The sequence below is a fragment of the Etheostoma spectabile genome, chromosome 2 (genome assembly GCF_008692095.1).
Source record: "Etheostoma spectabile isolate EspeVRDwgs_2016 chromosome 2, UIUC_Espe_1.0, whole genome shotgun sequence".
Taxonomy (NCBI): Eukaryota; Metazoa; Chordata; class Actinopteri; order Perciformes; family Percidae; genus Etheostoma; species Etheostoma spectabile.
The window spans coordinates 16,825,793-16,839,557 of NC_045734.1; the positions used below are offsets into that span (position 1 = coordinate 16,825,793).

The 13,765-nt window shown below is 38.8% G+C and overlaps 2 protein-coding genes across 2 annotated transcripts in view; both read right to left on the bottom strand.

Moving 5' to 3' along the window:
• Positions 1–1,892: 1,892 nt before the first annotated feature.
• On the bottom strand, positions 1,893–8,381 carry tspan34a (tetraspanin 34a). The gene is made up of 8 exons (XM_032537495.1): positions 8,211–8,381; positions 6,797–6,877; positions 5,615–5,830; positions 3,844–3,918; positions 3,604–3,711; positions 3,067–3,210; positions 2,855–2,947; positions 1,893–2,412 (listed from the first exon to the last, which is right to left on the bottom strand). The coding sequence occupies exons 2-8, from the start codon at positions 6,851–6,853 to the stop codon at positions 2,356–2,358; spliced, it is 750 nt and encodes a 249-aa protein (XP_032393386.1). The 5' UTR covers positions 6,854–6,877; positions 8,211–8,381; the 3' UTR covers positions 1,893–2,355.
• A 392-nt stretch (positions 8,382–8,773) lies between these two features.
• The window catches only part of rab3da (RAB3D, member RAS oncogene family, a), a 9,874-nt gene continuing 4,882 nt past the window's right edge, over positions 8,774–13,765 (bottom strand). The window contains exons 3-5 of the mRNA XM_032537518.1: positions 11,352–11,470; positions 9,725–9,849; positions 8,774–9,597 (exon numbers count right to left, since the gene is read on the bottom strand). Coding sequence (XP_032393409.1) covers positions 9,410–9,597; positions 9,725–9,849; positions 11,352–11,470 — 432 coding nt within the window. The 3' untranslated portion in view covers positions 8,774–9,409. The remainder of the gene's footprint in view (positions 9,598–9,724; positions 9,850–11,351; positions 11,471–13,765) is intronic.

Sequence of the window (13,765 nt, forward strand, 5' to 3'; positions counted from 1 at the left end):
GGCTAACAACATTAGCTGCCTGGTCGTCTGTTGCTAGCAGGTCACTCTGGGAGTTTGGAGGTGGAAAGGTGCTGCTACTGCTTTCGGTTAAAGTTGCTGAGTTTTCTGCCTCCGATCTTTTAGGCTTTTTAGCCTATGGTTGATTTATAAAGAAATCCAAAATGCGCTTTTGTGTCATGGCTAGCCAACTTCTGTACTGTTGACCCGCCTGGAAAGTTCCCACAACTCTCGTCACTCATCAGCGTCAGAGGCACGCAGCTCGCCTCGCTCTTGGCAAAATCGGCAGATTCATTCTAATCAAATTATTTGTTCATCTCTTACTTTGTAAAATGTATTACATTTAATTTCTAACGAAAGGGATTAGGTTTATATTAATAAACAATTGATTAAAAATAAATGTTTGTTTTGTTTTTTTAATTATGGTTGTAGTTGTTTTGCTAGGGGGTGCTGCAGCACCCTCCGCACCCCTAGTCCCCGCGGCCATGACACTGACCTTTCCATTCCTCCATGTAATGTAATACCAACACACAGGCTGTTGAGGGATATAATGGAAATAAAATAAGCTGAACAAATTTGTTTGTTTGTGATAGGAAGGATATGAAAAACTGATATGAGGCATTTAAAACCTCACAAATGTTTCTATCTGTGCCATAAAACCAAGTGCATCCTTTTCTTACCCAGCATGTGCAGACTGAATGCTTGTTTTTCCTTAAAATGTTAACTTTGAAATTAGAATGTAGGTCCTAAACTTAATCTCATTTTTAGTTATTTGTGGTATCCTTCTTCATAATTACGAATGTGCATCGGCTTACAATGTCACTAAAACAAAGCTGGTCTATTAATGAGCCAGACAGTTGAGTGGCCATCTATCAATCCATACAGTAAATAGAGCAACACGATAATAACAACTCCAACACTGCATAACTCGCTTTACGCTTATGTTACAATTCAGAAATTCGTTAGCTACAGAAACTGCAATCATAACATGCAAAAGCCAGAGCCATAGAGAGAGACTCTGGCCACGGCTAGCCAGAATAAAAACAAACACTGGCTTACCTGCAGCTACTAGGCCCACACAAGGCGGAGTCTTTGGGCGTTAAACAGGTTGAAAGGTCATCGACATCCGCATCTCGGGAAAACGCCTAACGTTTCACCATTTGCAAAAGACTGAGTCTCGTTTTTACTATATTCAGTCCACTTGAACTTCCCGTGATTTGCTGGTGCCAGTGAATGGAGAGGAGCTTGCGTACCAACCATAGACCATTAATATACAGTCCCCAACGTTAGCAACACTACAAGCATAGGCTAACTCTCAAGGTATGTCGATGGGATTGTAGCCTCTTCTCTTTCATTCCCAGAAACATTAAACGTCTGACGACCCGTCCTGCTGCGACTTCTCTTTACACATGGCGTGGTCCAGACATGCTTCATCTTCTAAACGTGTGTTTTTTAAAAACAACAAATGTGCTTGTAAGTTTCGTTTGGTAAAAGACGTTAGCTTCTGACTGAACCCTTCGCGTGCGGCGCGCTAACGTGATGTAGCTTAACGTCAGTCGTAAGAGAGGAAGTTCAGAATATTGTGAATTTTTATATTCAATTTGAAAGTTTATTAAGACAAAACTACTTAACATTTAAAACAATAATTGATCATTCAACTTATTGGAAATATAAAAAGTATGTCTTTTCAATTTTCGTGAATCTGAAGCTGTCACTACATCCATGGTGGGCATGCGCACATCCAGTCTAAGGGGGATTGTAGATACATTAAGTGAATTGCTCCTCTTGTGTGGGATCAGATAAACCCAGATAAACATTAGTGTAAAGTTCCTTGATTAATTACCTAAATATAAATATAACACGCGAAAACATGCCAAAGAAGACCAGAATTCATGTGTTAGTAAAAGGAGTTACGTTTATTATTTCAATTTGATCAAACATACAAAAATAAATTCAATATATTGCAGCTTGCAATGAATGTGAGGGACATCCACAATTGACACAACTTATGCAGATCCTTTTTTCCCCTATGCATCATCACATACAACTAGCTACAGTATATGTATCAGCACATACAATGTCCGCTGACTCCAACCCTTCCTAAAACATAAATAAATCACAGTATAAATGCGTACAGAAATAGTTCTAAAACTAAAAACGTATCAACTACCTCTTAGTCTTTGATTTTAATGGTCTGCATGATGGTCTACATGTAGAGCACTAAAGTCTGTTGTCTAATAATCTGTCAGTTTTAAATCAAATAAAAATAAAAAAACGTTATACACATTAAAAAACTGCTGACAAGTAAAGCTGTTTCCATCAATTACAATGTTGTCATCACATTCCAAACAGGAAACATCATGCCTTGTTGCCAATCTGCTTGTAGAGAACCATTGAAACCACCATGGCAGCAATCTGTAAAGATAACAGTTCATAAATACATTATCTAAACATAGTGTAATAGTTCTCTCCAATACTTTTTGTAGAGTTACAGCTTTCTAAAAAAAAAGCAATATTTTAATTCATCTATTATTTAAATATAGTTTTAATGGTTAAGAGGATTTCATTGCATTTGGATATAGAATTGTACCTTCTAATGTCAATGACAATGAACTAAACATGAACTTTAAAAATCTTGATTATAGCCACTTCAAAGGCCGTAAACAAGTATTGTAACATATTATAATTATCGTTATATACAGGCAAATTTATCACAGACATATACTGTATGAGAGATAAAGTAAAACAAATGACAATTTAAAGATATTTTATTCACTTTATAGAAGCAACTGTTTGGTCAAAAGTGCACAGCACTTCTAGATTGATGATTGAGAAAATGGCTGTTTGATATTGATACCTCAAAAGCAGCTATTGCTAGAACCACAACCGCAATGATGAGAGCGTTGTCCTCTAACAGCTGCAGCAGCTTGTCAAAGCAGCCATCAATCATCTGCAAGAGAAACAACAGGTTTTGGCAGAGATAAGGACTGATTGTTGCAAATCATTAGAATGTAATGGTTTTGTCGCCAACATGCATTAGGTTAAACCAAAAATAACTTAATCTCATACCGAATGACTTGCTTCGTTTGTATTGCATGCGCCCACAGTGATGGTTGTATTGCAACATGTGTGTGGATAAACATCTCTTCCGTGGTCATTGTAAAAAGGAGAGCCATCAAAATCTGTGTAGTTTTTGAATCCGCAGCACTTAAACTAGACAAAAAAGCAAAAAGTGTTATTCCCAAGTTTAACAATCTGCACTGCTGGGGTGTTACAGTACAGGGTAGACAGAAGTGTGTATTTTAAAATCTTTTTTAAAAAAGTACAAAATTAGGTTTAAAATGTTTACACATTCCCCTGATATATGTAAAAGAAGACAGTTTTAATCATAAGCATATGATGATTATTATTATTATTTTCACTAGTCTGTAACAACAAAGTAATTGCTGCAAATCCTCAGACTATATTCAGCAAATCAAAAAATTGTTAGTGTTGGCTGAAGTGCATGATCAGAGAGCCACAACTTTTGTCTCAAAAGTTGCATAGTGTGTAAATCTCAGGACTTTTATTTCTTATACTTTTCAAGGTAAAAAAAAAATCCAGTACCTCCTCCATGGTGGCATTCCAAAGGGAGGTGAAGCTGTCACTGCGTCCATACTCTTTTCCAATGCTTGTTTTGACTTCTTTCTCCAGACTCTGAAAAAGCTGATCAGCCTGAGAAGAACAGGTTGACAATCATTGTACTTGATCAAATTTTAGCAAAGTTCTTCAGGGTTTGTCAAAACTAAATTGGACCACCTGGCAATTATTGCTAAGAAGATCCTGTTTTGTTTGAGAGCCACTTACCAAATCTTGGAAGACCAGCAGCACCACAGCACCTGCAACCTCGATTAGGAAGATAATCAGCACAATGCTAAAGAACTGGATGGGGAGAGAAAATATTTAATACTTTAAAAACTCTCATTGGAAAGCATTTGATTGGTAGCAGGCATCACTGTGTATTCATTAAATCAAGTAGCACCAACAGAGTGAGAACCCCAATTTCCCATGCATTTGTGTCTCATAGACTGATGTGAACAACAATCTTTGAAATTAGTAAGTAACAAGCTCTGGGAGAACGCCTTTCCTCCAACTCATGTTCCACATTCCACACCGCTATCTTCAGACAAGAAGTCACCTTGTGAGATTGTTAATGTTGTCAAACACTTTTAATAACAATCTGAGCCTGTCAGTGGCAAAAACAAACACCTTTAGTGGACAAAAATCAATTTTGCCCCATTAGGTTACATTGCAGCTTGGTTTGCGCCTGCCGGCCACTGTGATTTTGCTCAATACTGGACCAATTTCAAAGACTTGTGGTCACTCTCACAAATTCTATTAAACACAAATTCATGTTATCACCCTTTAAGCAGGTGTTAACTTAGTAAAAAAGACAACAAACCTTCTTCTTGACTTTTCTGGTGAAATGACCATCAAACATTTCAACATTTACTGTACAATATAACAGAAATCACATTTGCAAATATATAAGTAGTTCTCTCTATATTTTCTAACCTATAACTAGAAAGAACATTTTATTTCAAGAGAAGCATGTTTATGTAACTTTGACCTAGTCTCGCTTTGCCAGACCATCCACACGCTGCGGAGTGGAGGGTCTGGCTACTCCACATAGCATTCCAGGATGGGAGAAAATCATGATCTGGTTAATTGGCATTTCTTTAAACCAATCACAATCATCATGAGCGGCGCTAAGTTCCCCGCAGAGCCGCTACTAAATAGTCGTGTAGCTAGCTAAATAAATTTACCATGCAGAAATTCGAGGAGCAGCCAACAATAGTCGTCATAAATCCACCGGAATTTAAAATTCCTACACAAAGAAAGCGGAAGGAAATGGACATCTGCAAAAAAACATGCATCTGGCGGAATTTCCTACGGAAACGGAAAAATCCCGGAAACGGAACGTCAAGGATAAAGACCACTTTGAACAGACCTCATACTACCACAAGTAGTAGTAAGAATTTAAATAGATCTGAAATCAGATCATTCCAGTAATTGTGGTCCATTATGTTTTAAGTAAAACATTTTGCACCTTCAACAATGAAGTGTGGCATTACTCAAACATAGAAAAGACCAGATATGTTGTGTATTATTTTTTTTCTGAAAATGTTTATAAAAATGAGACAAAGATAAGATAATTTGTTTATTAGTCCCCAATGGGGAAACTACTGCACTTCACTCTGTGTACACACTTTTTTTTTTTTGTTAGTACTCACACACAGGCCTGAAATACACACACATGCTCAGGACCTATACATGCACTATACATGGAGAGATGTCAGAGTGAGTGGGCTGCCAGCTGAACCAGCGCCCTGCGCGGTCAGGGGGGGTACGGTGCCTTGCTGGTGCCACCTGGCAGTGCCCAGGAGGTGAACTGGCATCTCTCCAGCCACCAATCCACGCTCCCAACTTTTTGGGTCCATACGGGGATTTGAACCAGCGACCCTCCGGTTCCCAACCCAACCCCCTATGGACTGAGCTACTGCCACCCCCAGTGTGCTTTTTTTAATGAATATCTTCTGTCTTATCCGGTCCAGTTGATCTATCAAACATTGCTCACCGTCAGCAGCATACACCGGCTCTCCTTTACAGCTCCGCAGCAGCCCAGGAAGCCAATGACCAGCAGAACGCCCCCCACTGCCATGAGCAGGTAGCTGACGTTGACCAGCTGGGATAACCCAGACGGAGCGTCCTCCAAGGAATCTAGTATACCCAGCAGAGAACCACTATCCACCTTCACCCACACTCCCACACCCAGGATGACTGCACCTGCCAACTGCATGATGGGTGAGGACAGAAGGGAGAGAAAGAATAAAGCAGAGAGAGAGAATGCAAGCCCTTGGCATTAAAGAATGGAGAAATATTGGAAAAATATTCCAAAAGATACAGTAGAGGCAGGAGTAAAATGCTGAAAGGAGTTACATATTTATAATCAGTCAATGTAAATATCTAAAAAAACTGAAAAGTTGAGTTGTATCATATAAAATACTTGTTCTGGGATGAAAAGTTGAACTGCAAATATGAGAGGTCATTAGCAGGTCATCAGTATTTCAGCCTGAGAATTATTAGAATGTTTTTGTTAAATAGTTTAATATTTTTCTGGAAAAGCACTTATTCGCTTTCGGCCAAGAAATAGATGAAAGAATAGATAGAAGATTGATTTCACCCTCATGTTTGTAATGCAAATATGAAGCTACAGACAGCTGCCGGTTAGCTTAGCTTCGCATAAAGACTAGAAGCAGTGTTAAACAGCTAGCCTGGCTCTGTTCAATGTAACAAAGTCCACCTACCAGCATCTCTGAAGCTCACTAATTAGTGAGTTATTGCTTGTTTTTTAATTCATACAGACAAGTTGGAGTTTTTAAGGGGGGAGGGGGGTTGTTTCAAGTCTTTATGCTTTGCTAAGCTAACTGTATTCTGTCTGTAGGTTTATCTTCAGCTCATAGACAGAAAAGTTGTAGCCTATCGATTTCTTGCATACATCTCAAGAAGTGTATTTCACAAAATGTCAAATTTCCTTTCAGCTATCACTGAAACAGAAAGTAGACACAGTTAAAGTTAATTCCACACAGTTTTTCCAGTTTTTGCAGTAAAGGATAATTTTACATAAAGCCAAAGGGAATATCTTGCAGCCCTATGATACATTATAATTACTATAATGTGTACTCTCTAGTCTGTTTTCTTGTGGGACCAGGCCAACATTAGAGCTGGACAGCAGATGCAGAAAAGAAGTAGTACTTACAAAGATGCCGCCATTGAAGACAAACATCATAATTTTGAGAAAGCCAGAGCAACACATCTTGGTGTTTCCTTTTCTTTCACACTGTTAAAAAAAGAGAACAAAAAAAAAGCTTGTTAATTGAATTTATAACTAAATTACAGAATACTTGGTCACACTTCCTCATTTATCTGTTAGGGCATTTTGGTTAAGTGCACAACTTGGCATTGTATCTCTCGTAGGAAAATCAATGGTTTGGGGATGGCTTATAGTACAACACAGCAAGCACCAACATGGGTCAAATAGCATTTTCTTTGGTTATTCATTAACCACATGCCTGGCAGGAAAACAGAAGGGGTCTTAATCTTGTTTAAATGTGGCAAGTTTGTCATGCTGACGTTGCCTGAGGTTTTGGTTGATGTGCGAGAGAGGTTGCTCATTCACATCCAGTTTCTTTTTTATTCTGCCTTGCCTGCAAATTATTTGAAGTATTTCCAAGCATACATTTAAGTCAGAGGATACATTTGTTGGATTCCTCCTGACACATACGTCTCCATCTGGTACAGAGGTAGAAATTCACTTCACCTCCAGCTTTGAACTTTTGAACTCTTTCTCTGCCGTACTGTGGTGCTCTCATCACATTTTAACCCATATCTGTAGCAGCAGAGACTAAAATGGTCTTTTCCACACTTCAGTTCATAACTTAAAATGCAGTATGAAACACATATTTAAAAGTAGGTCTTAAATATGTCATTATATGGTTCCAATTACTTAGAATGGAAGTCAAGGTATCTTATCAGCTTACTGGTAGTCACACTGCAAGTAGCCCAGATGAGCCATATAACACACCCTTATTCCAAACTTTGCTTCCATATGTTCTCTGTATCAGAGAAAGGAGCTCAGTTATTGATCTTTTTTAGCTTCCTTATTGCAGCTTTTACCATAATATTCAGTGGAAACCTATATGGCAACTGTAACATCCTTTCCAGCATGTAATAAAATAACATCATCATCCGTCATAACATTAGCAAAATCACATGTTTATTTGGAAACCTGGAGCCAGCAAAGCAGTTTGTTTCCTACATCAGTTCTGTTACAACAAAATATACATCTAAAAAAGAAAATATATATATATATATATATATATAAACACATTCAGATATGACTATTAGCCTACTTAAACAAAAAAATAATACTCTGACATTACTTAGCAACAGACATCACATAATTAACTACCACGCTTTATACGGTAAACCTTCTATTACAAGGGAAATTTGAAAATATTTAATAATTATCAAATACATACAACTGTGTCATTCAATCATTCCTTTGTTAGATTACTTAGATGAAAAGTTCTCTGACAAAAACATATCTTCCAAATTGTGTTAGGTGGGTTTATATAAAAATTGTAAAGTATAAAAGAGCATGAGGCCTGTACCTGTGGGGTTCTGTCAGTCTGTCCGCCGAGGTCGGATCAACCTGCAGTGTCTGCTCAACAAGGTTTTTACATGCCCCTTTATTTTCTCACAGGTCTCTCTCACACACACACACACACGCACACACGCACACACAGACAGACACACAGAGTTCATGCCCTGCACGTCACTGACTTTGCTTTTGGGATAAGCAACATTTCCTGGTGACCAAAGTCCCTTCAAAAATGGAACGGAAGCTTTTATGACTAAGAACTTAAAAATTTACAATATTGATGTCCATGAATGATTAAATTGAACACAAAGCTCAAAACACAGAACCCTTTCAAAAAGAGGCATTAAATAATTAAATGTTGGGAATAAAGACAAACTTGACGAATGTTTCATTTTTCTAACACTTTGAAGATAACATTTAAATAATTGATTCCATTTTAAAGTGACTAATTTCTAACATCAACACTGTTTAGAAACTTGTAGAGAACTATTAAACATTTCCTATTATTTACAAGTGTTGTTTAATACAATAAGATTATTTAATAGCTTCAAATTAAAACCCACAGTCATACTGTATAGATCCACATCTTTTAATAACCACTTTTAGAAAGACACAATAACCCTGGCAAAGTAAATACTGAACTAGTATTAACCATTAAAATGTACAAAAAGAAAAATATAAATTAAAAGCACATGGCAATATCCCTCCAAAAGAGTAATAAGTCTGGACTGCACATATAGACCTGAAATGACACAGCACCTTTCAGGTACGTATGAATTCAACCTTAGGTAAGTTTGACTTTGTACTTAACAGTTATGAGCCTTCTTTCTCAGCAGGATTCCAAGTTCACAAGAGACATTGTGTGGCAATTGGCCCCAGTGATGCAGTTTCATACAGCTCCCACAAGAGGGTAGCATGACACAAGTAAATCACAGTGATTCCCACACCATGCTGATTTGGCTTAAGCCTTTTATTCACATCCTCACCTGCAACAGGTGCTGTTTACCTATTAAACAAGAAATAATAAAAGGCACAGCTGCTCACTGCAGCTCTTTGGCATCTTAGTGTTAACAGTCAAATTTAAATTACAATGAAGCTTGAGTCGCAATCAAGTTGTGAAAAGATCACATTAAAGAAAAAGGGAGCCAAGCATCCAAGATAGTATTGCAGTAACATGAATAAGTACATTCACAATAATAGAGGTTTCCATCAGCATGCGCAGCCACCCGTGCTGCTGCGGGGTGTCTCCTTTAGGCCGGCCTCCTTGTGATTGGCTAACGGATTGGCATCACCGTTGACACTCTCGTTCATCTTCTCGCAGATGACGTCAACCAGCTTCTCAAAAACCTGCTTCACGTTGATGTTGTCTTTGGCACTGGTCTCAAAGAACTCAAAGCCTGAAGAGAAAAAGAAGGACTACAGTATGACTGAGTCAGTATGTTTCAGCTTGTGTGTTCTTCCTAAGCATGTAATAAGTGTGTGTGTGGGTGCGTGCGTGCCAGCCAGCCAGCCAGCCACACCAACCAAGCTCTGCAGCCAATCTTTGGGCATCTTCAGTGGGGACCTGCCTGTCCTCTTCCAGGTCCAGCTTATTGCCTAACAGCACTACTTGAGCGTTGCCCCACGAGTACGTCTTGATCTGGGTTGCCCTGAGAAACAACATAACACTTTCAACAAACTTCTCATACTTTACTGTATTTCCTGCAGCCAGAGGAGTGAAGTAACAAGCACATTTACTCAAATGCTGTGCTTAAGAACAGTTTTGAAGTACATTGATGAAGATGTACTTTACACAAATGTTTTAATTTTATGCTACTTTTTAACACAACAGCGCCGGAGTCTAGTGTGTGTGAGATGCGCACCATTAATCAACCACCCATACCGCGCCACAAACCACCAAATGTATGCATTATAATTGTCAGTAGAGAGAAGGACAGAGACAGACTGAGCGCTGCTATGCCCGTGTGTGTTTGAGAAAGGGAAATGCTGCTATATGACACCTGTGGGTTATCTTGTGCATTACTACGGCATGTAGTCCCACCATGCCAGCTGTCCCTTTCACATGTTGGTTTGGCTCTGTGACTTCCTCCGCTGCCAGCTTAAAAGGTGCAACAACTTGAGTTGCACTGTCTTGCTTCTAAACCATGCAGTTTTACATTGTCTCTGATAACACTTTTGCACTTAAAAGGTGCTCTAAGCAATGCCACGCGTGTTTTAGGCTTCAACATTTGTTGTCACATACAGCAAACATCTCCTCCATGTCTGCGAGCTGCCTGTCCCCAGAACACACTGTAAAAGAAACGCGGCCTCTGTTTACAGCCCAGGGTCTAAAAACAGAAACAAAAACAAACTGTGTCCACCTGCACCAAGAAGGAATACCAACTGTCATCAAGCATTCCAGCCAATAACCGACAAGAAGGATTTGGGGGTGGGGGGTTAGTGCACGGAAGCACAAAGGGGAGGGGACGGGATGAGGAGGAGGGAGGGACAAGCTAGTCTCGTTTTGTTTAAAAATACTTTGAACGTCAACAAGGAGTAATGTCACCCAAGATCCCTTAGAGCACCTTTAAGAAATATTTATTGCAGATGTTTTACATGTGACAGAGTTTTTATAGTAGTATTTCTATTGTTACTTAATTATGTAAATAATATGAGTACTTCTTCCGCTACTGTTTGAGATGAAGAACCTTCGGTATGTGTAAGGACTTACGCTGTGTCATAAAAACACACACACACACACACACACACACACACACACACACACACACACACACACACACACACACACACACACACACCACACACACACACACACACACACACACACACACACACACACACACACCACACACACACACAACACCCACCCACCACGCACACACACAACCCACACACAACCCAAACACACCACACACACCACACACACACACACACACACACACACACACACACACACACACACACACACTTTAAGTATTGCTACCTATTTTGCAGGGTTTCATTCATACTTAAACTACAGTAAATATTAAATATACAAGGAGTGGAGTTAAATTGTCAGATTTACAAATGCTTCACCTGTTGGATAACACACACATATTGATATCAACAGTGGTTTAAGGGTATAGGAGGTTACATCTGAAGGTCTACCCACCAGTCCTGTACAGCACAGAACGTCTCCTGGCTTGTGATATCATACATTAGCAGGAATCCCATGGCTCCTCTGTAGTAAGCTGTAGTGATGGTCCGGTAGCGCTCCTGCCCGGCTGTGTCCTGTAAACACACAACACACCTCAGAAATCCTGGGTATTTTCTTATGGGATCAATAAATTAAATTGTTTAAACCAGGGGTCTTCCACATTTTTTAAGGACCCCTTAGCTGTAAGAGAGATGGATCTGGGACCCCCTACTAATATTGTATATTTTATGTATATATAGTTATGTATATAAAATTAAGTTGCATATTAAACAGGGTGTAGGGTAGCCCTAATGCTTTTATACATACCTTTTTAGTGCAGAGAATACTAAGCTACTAAAAAAATTATTGTTGGATGATTTTATAAATCATTTTATGTTACACATACATGTGTCTGTGTATCGCTACCTTAGTGACTACCTTCTCCATAGGCCAGTAAGCCCATCATCCGTGGGGATTTCTATTTGCTATTAATCTGTTGGATTCATGTTAAGACATTTTAATTTTTGAAAAAAAAAAACTTTAAATTAATAATTTTGAGGCCCCCCTGCAGTGACTCTGAGGACCCCATAGGGGTCTCGGAACACCTGTTGAAGATCTCTGGTTTAGACCACATCACAATCTCAAAAGGAACAGGGAAAAGACAGGGTTAACTTGAGGAATCATTAACTCTGTTTCTCTTGGTACAGAAGCTAATCCCGTCCGTCATGTGTTGATGTTGCCACACCCAGTAAACATACCGGGATATGCTCTCTGCTTCTTGGCTACGCCTTAAGGGACAGAAATAAGCTCTGAAGATTTTCTTTTTCTTCTTTATGCACTTGTCTGTTTGTGGGAAAACTGTTAAAGCAATATATAATTCTGATGTAGATACATTACTGTAAAACTGCACCAAGAAATAAGACTTTACCTGATCAATCTCATAGGTTTTAATGTTCTCCCCTGATCAAACCTAAAGACAGCAGCTTTCATGTGCAATATTAACGTCACACACTCGATAGATGGAGATTTAGGGTTTGTCAGAGACCTACAGTATACGTTGAAGGGACCACAGTGTATAGAGCATGTGTAGGAGTCACATCATGAGAAATGAGTTTGTTTTAAATGTCCCCATGACCCCCATTCAAGTTGCTCAGCAGCCAAAAACATTTTACATTGCACCTTCCTCATGTAAACTATGCAACTGTATCACTGTTAGGCAGAGCAGAGAAGGCCTGCTATGCTAATAAATTAATTAAAACAATATTTTTAAAAAATGACGATGTATTATTATGATCTAAGAGGAGCACTGTGGGTGAGCCCTAACCTTCCACTACCATTCAGTAATAGATCTGTCCTGGGTGTCAGTCTGCGCAGTAAGCACATTCAGCGCCAGCAGCTCAAACCCATGCATCTTTCATGAACCCTGCTGTCTGGGGACGATGTTGAACATCAGCTGCCATTAACTGCGGAGTGTGAGAAATTAGTTTACGCCACATCCATGACAGGCAGCAGCGTGTAAGAGGGCAAACTAGGGAATGGGGTGAGGACAAACAGTCTCTGCTGTGCAACAATGCCTTCAAAAAAAATATGCCTTTGGTTGAAGCTGCATTTGAGAACCTCTCAAACCCAGGTAAATGGAGTTAATTACCCTAAGTAAATTATAGCTCTGACATTATAGAGACCGCAGCGTTTTATACTCAATTTTGTTGATATAGTGACTGTCAAGTCTGTTTGCTCAGTTCAGTATAATTTTTGTATCTGCTGTGAGGAGTGAAAACGCTTCCTGAGCATTCTCCTGGAAATTATTAGGAACTCCTCCGACCTTAATGATTGCTACAGCTCTTTCTAAACTGACACCTCTGCTGTGGGCTATCTAGGCTCTTAATCCTGTTAAACTTATTAAGGCACATGTTTGTTCTTCTCATTCGTTCATGTCAAGGTGGCAAACAAAGAATTATAGTTCTTTTCTTTATCCTCGATGAACTGAATGATAGTACGGCCTTCAGCATGTTGGGTTTTTGGACTATCTCATTTCCACAATTCTTGGACACTATTGAGAAAATAATCTATTGAGAAAATAATGATTACATGTGTTATTACAAGAAAGTAGAGTATGATCAATATATGGCTTTTCTGATATAGTGGGTAGAATTTGAACAATGCACGATTTTGTTCCCTCACTTAAATGAAAATCTGTAAAATCTATGATGAAATTATACATGTTTTTGTACATTTTCATTAATTTAAAATATTCAAGAACATTTTCTGTAAATCACTTTGGTTAAAGACTATCTCTGTTATTAACATGGAAAAGTGGATTGGCTCGCTTTGCGCAAATGTTTTTTTAAATTGAAAAAAACATTGGTATATAGCCTACTGTAGTGTTCAAT

Bases quoted from the DNA above. Each gene is read 5' to 3' on its own strand.
- tspan34a (XM_032537495.1), bottom strand. From the start codon at position 6,853: ATGTGTTGCTCTGGCTTTCTCAAAATTATGATGTTTGTCTTCAATGGC. The intron at 3,211-3,603 runs GTACTGGATTTT...TTTTTTGTCTAG, and splicing joins GGAATGCCACCATGGAGGAG to TTTAAGTGCTGCGGATTCAA. The intron at 2,948-3,066 runs GTATGAGATTAA...TTTCTCTTGCAG, and splicing joins CAAACGAAGCAAGTCATTCG to ATGATTGATGGCTGCTTTGA.